The sequence below is a fragment of the Tympanuchus pallidicinctus genome, unplaced genomic scaffold (assembly GCF_026119805.1).
Source record: "Tympanuchus pallidicinctus isolate F22 unplaced genomic scaffold, pur_lepc_1.0 scaffold5, whole genome shotgun sequence".
Taxonomy (NCBI): Eukaryota; Metazoa; Chordata; class Aves; order Galliformes; family Phasianidae; genus Tympanuchus; species Tympanuchus pallidicinctus.
The window spans coordinates 8,545,437-8,560,305 of record NW_026294769.1 but is presented as its reverse complement, the minus strand read 5'-3'; the positions used below and the strand labels follow the sequence as shown (position 1 = coordinate 8,560,305).

General features: G+C 38.5%; 1 protein-coding gene across 2 annotated transcripts in view; it reads left to right on the top strand.

The window, feature by feature from the left end:
• ADCY2 (adenylate cyclase 2) overlaps positions 1-14,869 on the top strand; it is a 203,536-nt gene that overhangs the window by 58,745 nt on the left and 129,922 nt on the right. For both annotated transcript variants that reach the window (XM_052703931.1, XM_052703930.1), the window contains one exon: positions 2,056-2,217. In XM_052703931.1, the coding sequence (XP_052559891.1) occupies positions 2,056-2,217 (162 nt within the window). The remainder of the gene's footprint in view (positions 1-2,055; positions 2,218-14,869) is intronic.

Below are 14,869 nucleotides of genomic sequence, written 5' to 3'. Positions count from 1 at the left end.
AGTTTTTTATTATTATTTGGTCTGTTATTGCTCCAGGAATTGAATCTAAACCAACCAGTTCTTATCTCCATTTTTTTCCCAGCCTTTCAAAGGCATTTCTCTCTTCCAGCCTGACAGAACATTCTACGTCTTTTCCAAATTTTGAGATGACAAAGTTAGCTCTCTCAGTATCACAACTGATTTTTACCAGGCCCGGATAATTTGAAAACACCATACTTCCATAATCCTGTTCTTACTTAGAAGTTTTTAAAACCTCTTCCTTACGATTAGTTTGAAGTTTTTAAAACCTCTTCCTTACGGTTAGTTTCGTTAACATCTGATCACAGTTAAAGCTTTCAGAGAGGACTGAAGAGAGATATCAAGTGCTTCTGTTCTTCTGTTTCCTTATACTATCAGCTGATAGATTGAAAGAGTACAGTAACAAAGGTTTTTTTTTGTGTGTGTGTGTTTTTTCTTCCTTTATTTTCCTTTCAGTTCCTCATGGTTCTGTTTTGTTTTGTGCCCTGAACATTTTGGCTCTGTCCCTGCTTGCATCTGCTTCTATGTGATCACTGAAGAGATTGGGCTTCTGTCAGATTGGTCTTTTCCTGTCCTTCCTAGATGTGGTGATAATATGTTCTTAGGGTATGCCAGGTAAAATGTACGTCTGCATACAGCGCGGGTTGGGCAGGAAAGCGTGAGGTACAAACATGTGGGCTGCAGAAGATATCAATGGAAAAAAAAACCAAAAACGATAAGACTGTGAGAAGAATGCAACTGCAGTACAAAGCAATGAGACTTCAGCATAAGGGATGATTGGGCAGAACCAAAAGGTTATCAGGAAGGAGCTGAATTAATCTTAATGGAGGAATTAGAGAAAGATGAGTGGAATAGAAATGGAACTCCTCCATCCAGTTCCTTTTCCAAGATGGGGAAGAAGATGCCTCCACATTCTGGTAGGTATACATATATTAGGGTTCAGTTTTGGTTATGGAGTCATCACATGCAGGTGTGAAGGAAACAAACTGGAAATGAGAGAAGTAAGCAGCAAGTTATTATTGCTAATAGCAACTTGGGATCTGTCTGAGTTGAACCCTGCAGTTCTAGCTGATAGATGATGAATAGATTGATAAGTCAACTAAAACAAATGGTAAGGCTTACTTAAGGACATAATACACAGGCTGGTACATTTCCAGAAATGCCTACATAAGTATGCAAAATCTTTCTCTCAAATCCAGTTGTGCTTCCTCAAATATGTGATGGAGTTTGGAACGTATGTGTACCATCAAATACATAATCCTTTGTGTGTACAATGAAGGAGTAACTTTTGCTGGTTCAGTCTGGGATATGCATATGAAGAATTAGTTTCACAACATTAGCATGGATACTAGTATCCTTTTCCAAGAAGCTATTAGTAAATTCTGCTTATGGGCTGTGGTTGTCTGAAGCTATTTTCCATGTCCAAATATATGTAGTGTTTTAATGGCATTTGACATACATTGTGTAGATACACAAAATGCTTGTGTGAATTGAGGATTTTGGTATAGTCTTACATAACTTTATTTAAACTATACAATACTGTGTATTAAATTTTGATGTTTTAGTGCATCAAGATGAATCTTTCTGCCTTGCTTACAATTCCTTAGACCCTGTGGAATGATTTGGCGAAGTAATTGTTTTGCAATGCAGCTTTTAATCAAAACCCACTAATCACACTCTTAACTGTAAACAGGATGGCTAATGCAATAAAACATTGAAAAAATAAACTTAAAGTCAATTTTGAAACGTTAGAATGCTGTGAATTTCTTTAATCATGAAGTTGAATAAAATTATATGCGATGCAATTTCCCCAGCATTTTCTGAAATTAGTTCTCCAAAATCAACCTTCCTTAGTGGTTAACAGAAATTTTCTTGTATTTAAAAAACAAAAACCAAAAAACAAAAAAGCAAAAACCAACAAAACCAAACAATGTATAACTTTATTCTGATGAGAATTTAAAACTAAATGTTATTTTTTGAATGTTATTCCAGAATGAATTTGACATGCTTCTTTTTTTGTCTTGCTGTCTTGCACAGGTATCATTTTTCTTGTTCATTATTTTTGTGGTGTACACCATGCTGCCCTTCAACATGAGGGATGCTATAGTTGCCAGCGTCTTGACCTCTGCATCTCATACGATTGTGCTGAGCGTCTGTCTATCAGGTACAGCTGTTATAAAGGAGCACTTGGTTTGGCAGGTAGGTGCTTTGTGAAATTAATGATTAATTGCACACTTAATATCCCAGTAAGACTGTGAGTTTCCCAATTGGTTCTTCTCCATTTCTGAATTGCCACAGACTCAATTCATAGCTATTCAGTCTCTAATCCTGAAGCTGTCAGCAGTGTTATGTCTTGCTGAAACACATCCTTAAGTGGTAGAATCCACAGCCACACACACACAGTGCTTACCACTGTTGAAATTATCATTGATAATAAAAAATTCTGTGATGTAGCCATACTCTGGTAGGTGCATTGCCACTCATCTATGTAAAACACATTTCTTCTTACCTCATCAAAGCCTAACTTGTAGGCTTTAAAAAAGATTATTTTCCAGCTAGCAGTGTTGTTTTTGACTCAAAAAAAACAAAATGCATTGCTGCTGCGAGTAGCCTCAACTGGGTTTGCTGAAAAGAAATTGCCCTCTTGAAGTCCAGCGTAGGCCTTGTCCTGTATTTCTCAGCCTTTTATTGGCATTTTACAGCCTCCTCTTGGCCAGGCTCACTGATTGAAGAGGGCAGACTGGCTGCAGACATCATGATGTTTAGGAAGTGCACCTATATTTGCAGTTGGGTTTTGGCTTGTAACTCAACTCTAATCATTTTGCTAGAGAACATATCACAGATGAATAATTTAAAAAAAAAAAAAAAAAAATCCAAATAGTGGGAGTTCTTTTTCTTTTCTGTTCTGGAGAATATCTTCCAAATGGTGAAATATCATATTTTTTTATCATGATACTGTGGTGAACCTAGGTGTTCTCATTAGAGATCTGTAAAAAAGGAAGTTTCATTTTGAAAAGCATGTACGTGCTTTTTTGTATATTTGTATGATCTCAAGGAAGCAAAATTCTTTTACCTTTCGCATCAAAATTGCAACAAGGCTTAAAAGTAAAAGTAGTAAGTCTATCAGAAGAACAAGGAGGGAAGGCATTGTCTTATTTCTTCCAAATGGCATGAAATATGAAACAAGTTGTTTCAACTTATCATTTAAGTTACGTCATTGTTTGAAAAATCTGCCTCAGAACATATCTTCAAAATTACACTGATTTTACAAAAGTAAATTGCCTTGTAATTAGTGGTTAAGGAAAATGCATTTTATGTCCAGACATGACTGCAGACCTGTGTTATCTGGAGTATTGCAGTTGAAATCTGATAAAAAATAGATGTTCGCTGTAGAAATATTCAAATGGTGAGATATGTGGCTTTGCATTTCTCCACTTAATTTAGGTTAGTTGTTATTGCTGAGCTTGCTGAATTGTGCTGTATGCTAAGCAAGAACCACTGTCATCTGCAGTCAAAATATAATTTTAATAATTCATTGATATGGTATTGTTGATTGTATTTGAATAAACTGAGGATAATTTTATTCTTGATTTTGTGTTGACTTATAGGTTAGGGTATCAAAACATATTAATGTGTGCTCCACTCTTTCCCTAAAAATGTTTTAGAGATGCTGTTTGCGGAACTTGTTTATTTTTTTCTGACCATTATAATCAGGTGCAACTAAAACAAGACTTTCAAAAGATGTTATGTTTTAGAGACAGAATATCTCTAGAATCAAAACAAATAAATTATGGACTCTGTTGCATCTTCGAGCCCTTCTGTAGCCTCCAGTTTCTTTCAGAAAGAGTGGAATCTTTGGGCAGTTTGTAGATTTGTTATGAGTATTTAACTTCAAGGGTATTATTAATTTTCTATTCCCTCTTTGAGAAATGTATTAAATGTTCTCTGTGCTTTGGCAGTTGATGAAAGTGCTGAGTGCACTGAGCTGTCATGGATATTGGACTCGGTCATGGAAGGGTCTGAAAGCCATTATCACAGCTCACTGTGCCCTCTGTATGCATTTAGATGACTGTTTATACTATGTGTAAGCAGAAAAATGCTTTGTGTCCTTTTATTTGAAATGAATAAATAAAAAAAAAACATGATTGAATTACAGATATTGATTATAGTAAAAAGAGAAATAATGCTGGTCAGTGATATGCCTCAAGTTGACTTAGGATAAATGTATACAATTAATGAAAAACTGAAGTGCGGTATAGTTATTTAAAAGACTTGAAGTGTTGAATCTTTTTTTTTTTTTCTGACCAAAAAAGGATGTCGTTGAGGCCTGAAATGAAGTTGTTTTACAGAGCTCAGTCACTAAAGCCCCAAGATGAGGAACTGGCGGTACACTGACATTTGAAAGCTGAGAGAAACACACTCAGGGCTGAGCTCAGTAAATCCATGGTTATGGAGCTGCACTGAGTTTTGACAAAAATATATTATTTTGATTTCAGGGCCACTGGTCCATCTCAGCAAAATAGAAAAAAAAAAACCCAACTGTGCAGTGAATGTGGTGTTTTTTCTACTAAGTGCTTAAAAAGCAGAAAACTAGTAGGATAACAAATCTTCTGCTGGGTAAATTTTAGCATACATAATGTGTATATATAGCATGTATCCTTTTGGAAGGAGTATGTGCATCTCCTTTTAAACTACTTTCTGTATATTGGAAGACTGATTAATTTCCTCTGAGTTTTCTGTTCTCTGGCCTGAAGAAGTTCTTTCAGTCTTTTTCATATGGTGGATTCTCCTTGCTTTTTCTTCCATCCGGTAGCCCCCTGCTGGACTGTCTTCAATTTTTCAGCATCTTCCAATCAGTCTTGCAGCTAACCTGTAGCATTTTGGAAGTTATGCATACCTTTAGTCCATTAGCAGAGGAAAATGGGTGTCTGCGCTGAGTTTAGGCAGATCCTATCTGACTGTTTTTGCCACTCCTTTTGTTGTCTTTTGTCAAGTTTTTTTTTTTTTTTTTTTTTTTTTTTTTTAAATTGGCTTCAATAAAACTGAAGGGCTTAGTATGCTTAGATTATCAAGTGTTGGTTGTGGTCAGAGCTAAAAATTTCCTGCTGATATAAAGAATTCAACTCTCCTTGATACTCGAGGTATGTGTGTTTTTTGGGGAGCTGGGATCATCCCTGTTGTAAAAATTGGCAATGATGGAGACCTTTTTTCACAAATCTTGACTTTTTTTTTTTTTTTTCCATTATTGCTGAATGTTAGTGTTAAAATCTTCTTCTTTCCTAGTAGGAATTTGTCTGGCCTTTTTATTTAGCTTTTATCTGCTAGACTTGCAGACCCAGTAGTATCCAATTCATTTATCTCTCATGAGAGTACTTCCAGATTATCATGAATTCACCTAATAACCTTTTTATCAGTAAAATATTTATTTTAGGCAACCTTAATCAGTTGCCTGCTTTGATACTAGCTCAACCCTTCATCACTTTCACAGCTCTTCTCTAAGTCCTTCCCTGTGTTTCATCAACATCTTTCTTGCAATGTGGATGTTAGCAATAAGGAACACTCAACAGGCAGCTGCTGAGGTGCCAAATGCTGATCGGAGCTGAACCCACAAAGGGGTTAGTGTGTGCTGGTGTGCTCAACACAGAGGCTTAACAGCTCTGTGCAGAGTTGAATGCACAGGAATGGGATCTGTGACAGCAGGGAGGAAAAAAAGAGTCCCATGTGTAAGCTTCAGCTTATAAAAAGCAACTGTGTATCTATGGTTTTGTGTTTTTTTTTTCTATTGACAAAATTAATCCTAACCCTATCCAGGCACATAGTCTGGAATCCAGGACTTTCCCTCTTTCCACATGAACATCCTATTGCTGTACAGAGAATCCATACTGTACAGGGTTTTCCATCTGCTCCTGGCAGCCTTGTGGTCAGGACCACTGCAGAACACATCTCCATTTATGCTGTTAAGGCATTTGGCTTGGAAGACTTAAACGGCTCAAGATCCTTTTCAGTTATTGCTGGAATGAGAAGTATTTCACTGCTGTCCATTACCATAAACACACAACCTATTTCTCCCCAGACTAGACCAGATTCTAATCAAATAGCTGTGGTTTTCCTGCTTTATTATCAACTACTCAACCATTCTGATCTCACAATGGGCTGATGCTATCAATAAAGGCCTTTTGTTTTTAATTTGTTAAAAATAAGCTAACTAGTAACCTTAAATGTGCCAGAAGGTTGTTGTTTTTACTCTCTCAACAAAAGAATTTATTGGTTTTTAATCCTTTTTCCTAGCTAAGCATAGGGATTTTCCAAACATTGGCTAACTCATTACAAAATGTCACTGTTTTTTTTTTTTTTTAAACTAGTGTTCCTGACTTTTTTGATTTTTTTTTGAAGGGGGGCTGTTGCTGTCAGCATTGAAGATGTGGTCCCTTCTAAAGGTACAAATCTGTAAATGTATCAGCATGCATATGTATTATATACACACAAACACGCACACACAAACACACACGCACATACACACACTGTTTTAGTCTATGTTCAAGAAAGCGTACAGCAAAAAGAAATAAATTGTAATAAATTTTATTTAAGTAGTGTTTGATTTTAACTTCTGTTTCCAGTTCCTTTCTCCTAGGCTGGGTAAATTCCTAAGGCAGTGTTTGGTCCTGGCAGACAAAAACAAATGCTAAATGAAAATTATTTTAATTTAGAGAACATTTGAATTGGGAAGTGCAAGGGCAAGGGCTACATACACAAGCGTTTTTATTTTTATTTTTTTAACCATTGGCTGGTTTGAGGTCTCCTACTTCAAGATTAATTATATCCTATATGCTAAGGCTAGATAAAGATGAAGCCACTGCCAAATACTTAAGTGATCTGCTGGTATGTGCATGATGGCTAGAACTCTTAGGGTTATTTTCTGTTTGACTTCTGATTTGTGGGCTTTTTTTTTATTTCAAGATTTATAATGACTAAGAAATTGGTAATGGTATTCTTTAAAAATAAATCTGCATTTCCTGTTTTTCCCCACTTTTTGTTTCATTTTGTTTGGAGGACAGGTTTTTTTTTTTTTATTCTACTTTTATTTTCCTGAATAGGTCATGGGCATTGATTTTTTTACCTTTGCAATTAGGCAAATTATTCCTGCCTATTTGAATCGTAAAGTTTTTTGCTCCCAATTCCCAGCAACCTCCTTGTTCTTGTAGAGAGGGGTTGGTGGCCCAGGAGCATCATTTTGAACCCTGATTCTGCAGGCTGGAATGGGATGCCACCTGTTCATTGAAAACATTAGTAGATTAAATCTTGTGGGTTCTCAAAGTTTTGAGGCAGGTAGTTTTGATAGTACGTGGCAGGTGTTCCTCCTTTTGGCTACTCGACAGTCTACTGTTGGGGTTATAGTGGTTGGCTCATGAAGAGTTTCCAGCCTCCGTGAGCTTTTATTGGGTACCTCAAAAAGCCAAACTGGTATAGCTGCCTCGCTCTTACTCTTGTAACAGTTGTTACTTATGCAGTCCTGTCCCAGGAACCCACAGCAGCGCAATCCTTTTGGCTTGTGTTCTGTATCTTTTTTCTATCTCTTCTGAAGTCACCAGTGGTTTTCCACTGTGTCACATTTCTTTTGAATTTTTAAAAACGAGATCTGTATGGTAGAATCATGTGCTTTTTCAAGGGAAAGTGGTTAGTCTGATACGATCTTTCCTGCACAAGACGCTGCTGTACTTTATTCTATTTTCTTTTAACTGTCATGCTTTTCATGATTTTTTTCCTTCACAAATTGTTCAGAGTCTGACATAACACTCAAGTGAGTCTAGTGAGGCTATAATTGTTTAGTTCTTCTTTCCTTGTGCATCACCAAATTTGGTGTTCTTTAATTGCTTGCTATCGTGGTTAGATCATGCGCTGCTGCACCTGCTGCAAGGACCTACCACCACTCACAGCATCCTTCTGCTTCCCCTGTCCTGCAGATAGTTACTGTGGTGTGGAGGATGACTCCAGTAGACAGACAAAGATGGCACTGGCAGTCCCATCCTGCTCCTCTCTTTAGCCATGCACTGTGGATGTCCACTAATGAGAACGCAACTACATATAGACGTCACATGTGCCCCCACTCAGCAGCTAAGCCTAGACTCTTAGCAGCTCTCCTGGGATCCCAGTCTCCCCAGTGGCTGGCACCTAGACACAGGTGCCCTTGAGTATCCCTGCTCCAGTCAGTCAGGACTCCCTTGTCCCCTCTGTACCATGGTATGTCCATTAAAGACACCTCCCCCTTCCCAGTTTCCGGGCCACATCACTAAGCTGGCTCTGGTTTGGCGTGTGCTGGTGTTCACATGTGGACTTGCGCACCTGTCCTGACTTCAGTTGCTGCCAGGGGGCCCAGTGCCCTTGGCCTGGTCCCAGACCTATGTACACACAGTTGCACATAGAACAGAGTATGCTTCACTCAGGAAAGGAAGCAGAAATTAAGTTTAATCAGCAGACAGGACAGACTGCGCTGACCAGGCAAATGTATAAAGCAGACGCTTGCTTACACACAACTGACCCCTTCTATCTTCTTAGCCCTCTGTTTTTCCACACTTGTCCCACCCCAGATCACCACAGTGTTTCTCTTCTTCTGCCTTTGATTCCTCCCCTAACCATCCTATATTAAGTCTTGCATCACCCTGCATCCACTGATCTGTCTCAAACCCCTGATATTGACCACTCTTAGTCAGTGTAGTCAATAGAAAGGTGCTCTGGAGAGTTGCTCTCCATGACTTGCAGTGATAGATGTACCACCTAGTCACTGGGACTGAGGCTGCCCCTGAATGGTGCTGGGATGGACCCAGGCAGGGTGTCCCATCCTCTGAGCCCTTAATTTGGGCTCTCACCTGACTTTGTGCCTCTGCTCCTGTGGGCTTGTGGTAGTAGGGTGATTGTGCCTGGGTTGAGCCTGGCAGTATGGTGGTGTTGCTAAGGCTTCCATGCTGTTGACAGTCTGTGTTCTACCATATGCATATGTGCAGATTTTTATCACTTAATCATAATTACATGATTATTTCTAGCAAGATTCATGAGCTGATGTTTAACAGGTGCTTTGCAATTCATATATGGAATCTCTGAAAGAAGCATTCTTTATCTAAATTACAAATATTTACTTTGATCTAGTTAGCTTTTTCAGCATTAATAGCAATTTTTTCCACTGTTAATAGTACTGCTTATGCTTTTATATCTTATCAGCTCCTAGAAATAGATATAACTGGTGATATCAGGCAGTGGACCACATTTTCAAATGTGGGAAACTTTAGTATGGCATGTATGCAATATATAGCATGCATTGGGATGGCCTAAGCAGCGTGCACCATGTAGGCCTATATGTTTTGTTTAAACCACCGATTTAAATTCTTCTGTTAATCAAATATCATCTTTAATAGGCATTGATACTTAGATCAAATTTTTCTATAGCATGAGTGGCATGACAGCAAAATACTAAATGCAAAGTATCAGTATTGAGTGGATAAAAAAAGAAGAAAATGTACCTCACTGAGACTCAGAAATAGAAAGCTGGTTTATGCTATCATGCAGATGCAAGACAACATCTTTATAGAACAAAAGGCCAGAGAGAAAGATAGTGTCTTTAAGTATGTGCATTATTATGTAACCTGTAAGGCTGAAGCTACACAGAGAAAGCATAAAGCACACAGGAATTTTAGTAGTCTAAATGGCTAAAAGCTGTGGGTTGAATGTATCTTACAGTATACTTCTACCTGGAATGCCACTTTTTGAAGGAGAATGGCTTTTGAGGAAGATAATGCAGCTCACCTCTCACTTTCTACTGCAATTACATAAACTGAGTTGCTGTTATTGCTGCAGGAGAGGCACAAAACAATGACTGCTAGTGAAGAAGGAAGGCTGTATTTTATTTTTTTTTCATAGCAGCAGCTACTGCTGTCCTATCCCTCGTGCTTTTTTTCCTTTTTCCCCACCCCAGCAATGCTCTGTCTCACCAAGTTGTGCAGCAGCTGCCGACCAATTCCAGAGGGGAATGCTGTGCCCTGCATAGTCTGATACAGTAGGCAATTTTTATGGCTGCGCCTTTCTTTGCCCTTGATTCTGTGCTTAAATCTGGGCAGGTATAGAAATGTCAGCTGCTATGTTTTTTAATTCATTTTTACAATCTGCAGATACACTCTGGGTTTCACTTCTTCAAGACAGTCTGCACAGTTTAGATATGCTTATAAAGAGCCCACTTGCTTAGGAGAGTATAGATATGTAGGAGAATGCATAATTCCCTTTCATACTACTCAAGCATTAACATGGAAAATGTGAACATCCTCTAAAAGGCTGTAACAAGGAGACCTGCAATACTTCTCATCCTAAAGGTTACAAGTTTATTTTAGCATATTTAATTTTCCAGTATATGAACTTATGTGATCAAGAAGACCACAGTCCTTCACTATCTTAACTACATTGTAAAATGTCAGTGTTAGCAGACTTGCTCTTGAGGCTGTTACTCTTCTGTAAATGCAAGCTGGTGATGATTGGAAATTCCAGTACTTCTAGACTGGAACAGAAGGCAGTGTGCTGTACCAGCCACACCTTCCTCTCTTACATTATAGTGCTATAGCACCAACTACATTCTCACCATACTGAATATATTTTGCAAGGGAGTTGTATGCTATATCTTTTTAATAGTGATATTAACATAAATAGCTTAAAAGTGAAAAGATAAAACTATGCATTCCTAATTTTGTTGCAGTGTCCTTCTAGGAATTTTTTTCTAGAGAGGAATAGTTAATTCCTTTAATTAAGTTATTATTAGGTTTGCTATTTGCTTCCATTTTCACAGACATTGTCTAGCTTTTTCAGTTTTATACAGTCATACTTCTATGGCTTGGTATTCTGTGTCTGATTTTAAGTGAATTACTTCTTACAGCAGCTGAAGCGTAAAATTCTGAGTGTGATACTCAATGTAGACATGATGCCTCCTCATTTTATATAGGCATAGGGTCGTTATCTATCCTTACACATTATTTTCAAGAATGCAGGAGTAGAAAAATGCCTTTCCCTGTCAAAATGTGGATACACTTCCCTATCACATCATCCAGTTCCAGTGCAAAATAAAGCAGGTGGGATGAGGAGCACAGGCACCTTGTGCTGTGAGTTTGGTGATTAAGAATTCAGCTGATATACCCATTTTCCCCAAATGACTGACTCCTTGAAGTTGCATGGTTCAGTCCTCAACCTGTCTGGAGATATCTGGAATAGATATGGTCTTATTTGTCCTCTGCTCCCCTGCAGCACCTTGGTTCTCAGCTGATGGCTAGGCAGGAGGATTCCTTTCTCTTGCAGTCACCTTCCAAGAACTTGCACTTCTATACATTCTTGCAAATGTCCACTTATGCAATTCCTCACTTCCCTCACCCTGATTTTACCATGCTGTAATCCTCAGTCTGTTTCAGAAAAGCTCTGACTACAGAAATACCTAACTTTTAATTAACTACAGCCTCCAAGCACCAATTTTGTAGGCGCTGTGGGAAAAGTACTGAAGCCAGTTAATGCTCAAAAAAAAGCAAACACAACAACATCAACAACAAAAATCAACAAGCAGATGAGAGAGACAAACAGAATAACACAAACTGTTTTTTGTTTTCTTAGCAGCCTTAACTCTTAAGTCTTAGAAACCTTCTTTCTTGCCAAAACAGCGAGGCCAGGTCTCAACTTTCTCCAAATAATTCCTGACCTGTTCTTTCCCCTAAGGAATGTCTGGGAAATGGTTCTGGGAAAATGGCGGTTAGCCCAAAAGAAAACTGTGCAAGATGGCAGCTGCACAGCCATAGTGGTCATAGTGCACAAGACTGTGTTCCAGCCTTGATTTGTCTACTAGAAGAGATACAACTGGATGGTATAACCTAATAACCTTAAAGTAATTCTTACTTCTTCCAGAAAGTGATCTATTGCACTTTCTTTCCTGTCTTAGGTCCTATTCTGTCCTATTACTGTGTGAATGGCATCAGCATTTGTTTGGTATGGATCAGCTTAATGAATCATGTCTGTCCCAGTAATAGCTACTCGCTAGTTATATATGTTAAATTGTATGTATCTGCTGTCAGTTTGGACAAGTTCTCAGAGAATACTGAAGACTTTATCCTTGTCATAGTTTCAGCTGGGACAGAATTGTTTTCTTCAGAGTGTCTGGTACGATGCTAAGTTTTTATTCTAGGAGAAAAACAATGTTGATGTTTATAGTTACTGCTAAGCAGTGTTGTACAGAGCCCAGGTTGTTCCTGTTTGTCAGCTCATACTAATGAAGGGCTGAGAGTGGACAGAACCAAGACAGCTGCCCTAAACTGGTCAAAGGGATATTCCATACCACTGACATCATGTGGAAAGAGGGGAAAGAAGGGAATGGGAGTTCATCTCACTCTCTTCAGCTGCTGGGAGGGCTAGCTGGGAATAAGTCAGGGATGAGCAATTGTTTCTGCATCAGTCATTATATACATTCATATATATATATATATATATATATATATATATATCACATTCATATATATATATATATCATAGTTATTATCCTTTTCCTTTTCTCTGTCGTAGTAAATAGTTTTATCTCAAACCATGAGCTCTACTTTGTATTTGTTTTTTTTTTTTCTCCTTTTGATTCTCTCTCCCATCCCACTGGAAAGGGATGGGGGGGGAATGAGCGAACAACTGTGTGGTGCTCAGCCACCTGCTGGGTTAAACCACAACAATCCTACACACTTGCTGCAAATGTCACCCATATGGACTCAGTTCTTGGTTTCTGGATGAGACATTATTAGCTATAGTTGTTGTTTCACTTCTTCACAGTTACTGCTTTTATTCTATATTTTAACTTTGATAGAATTGGAATATAAACAATGTGGTCTGCTTTTTTCAGACATATCGTTATGTTCATTAATGTATTTGCTGTTTTAATTTTAGTTGTTTCCTATCACTTTAAGAAAGTGTTTTCTCATGAGTGAGTAGCAGTCTATCAGCTCAGGAACTGCACAAATTGTAGAATGACGTGGGTTGGAAAGGATCTCAAGGATCACCTAGTTGCAACCCCCTGCCACAGCTAGGATTTCTGGATGGGACTGCCCAGGAGCCCATCAAGCCTGGCCAGGGATGGGACATCCACAGCTTCTCTGGGCAGCCTGTACCAGTGCCTTACCATTCTTAAGAACACAGGCTTGAAGTCAACAAGTGGGCTCTGCACTGAGCTAGCTCAGGTCCTCAAGCTCCATGAATTCTGACTGCATGAAAGCATCACAGCTGCTTTTGAATCCAGTTTGTCCCTGGAAACAGAGAGCTGTGTTTGCAGAGCTGCATTTAAACCTTAGACCAACTCCAGTATCACTGGATGTTGGATATAGAATAGCACAGTTAATCCACACCACTCTATGTTGTTTGTTTTAGGAGAAAATTAGAATTATTGACCTCCAAACAGTGTGGCTATCCAGAAGATTAAAGAGCTTATAGATGAACAAAACTAAGATAGACTGGAAGATGGCAGTAATTACTGGCTTGTAATTATGGTCTCAGCTGGACAAGAAGCATCTGAACTAAATCACTTTAACTGATCCCTGCTGATGTCTGTTCTCAGTGCTGCAGAAGAAGGCAAGTGTCTTCCCCACATCCTATCCAATTTGACCTGGAGAAAACATTCTCCTTGGATCTTAAGCAAAAATAATTGGTTCTGCTGAACCTATAAGTAGGAAGGCTTTCGTGCATGCAAAAGTTATACATCTTTCCTGTTCCTATCCTCCCTACAGTTGTTGCTAATAGCTGTTACTTTTGATGAAGAAAAGTACATGAAAAGAAGAACTTTAATGCTCATCTGACCTGTTCTAAGCTGCGGGAAATAATCTCATCTGGTCCACGTGAAAGTGAGTAGATGAAGTTGTGGAGCATGAGGTTTAGGATTCCTCAGCATAGAAATACAGTTGTTTGGCAGAAGTTAAAATTGAAGTTTACTTGAAAGAAATAGAAAGGAAAATTATGTCTATCTAAAAAATATTGAAGATTCCCTTTGAACTAATCTTCCTTGTTTTGAATACTACCTTGCCTTACATGGTGTTCATTTAGCAGTGTTTTTATCTCAGCAACATTCATTTAGGACAGACATCATTTAGGACTTGGCTGTTGTATTTATCAGAATTATTTCCCAGATTTTGTTGCATGAGGGAGCTTCACAATTTAAATGCAAACTTGACGCATGCAGAAATCCTGCTTCCTCTAGTATGTAGGTGGTGAGACCTCAGCTTCTGCCAGGGTTCGTCTGAGATTTTGCAGATGGCTTTGGAGTTCAGGCTGTGTTTGTCTTTTGCATGCATACTCCCTTTCTGAGAGAGACATTTTGGATGCTCATATGCTGTTTAGCCTGTGGGAAGAATCATCATTAAAATTTGGCCTGTGGAATGAATAGCTCATGGAGACAAGAAGAAACGCCCCAGGTTGCCTGACTGTTACCGCCAACTTATGGTGGCCAGGGGGTAAGAACAGAGAAAGGAGGTGGTGCATTTCCAACGTGACACCATGAGAGGCTGTTGCTTTAGAGACAAGAGTCCTCTGAGCTTAGTTGGACATTTTGTTGGCATTTTGTTTCTGTGCTAGCGTGCTATTTAGTTCTGCTCACTTGTGTTTGATTTCATAGCATCAGATCCACTCAGCTTGGTTAATACCCTTAGGGCCTGTGTTTGATTTTTTTTTTTTTTTTTCTGTTTTCTTTTTAGTAAAATAAGTATAGGAAACGCTTTGAAAGTTTTCAAAAAGTAGAAATGGTCACAACGAAAAAAATGAACAAGCAGCAAAAAGAACAAGAGGAACAAAAAGAAAGAAGTTATCTGTGCGAAAA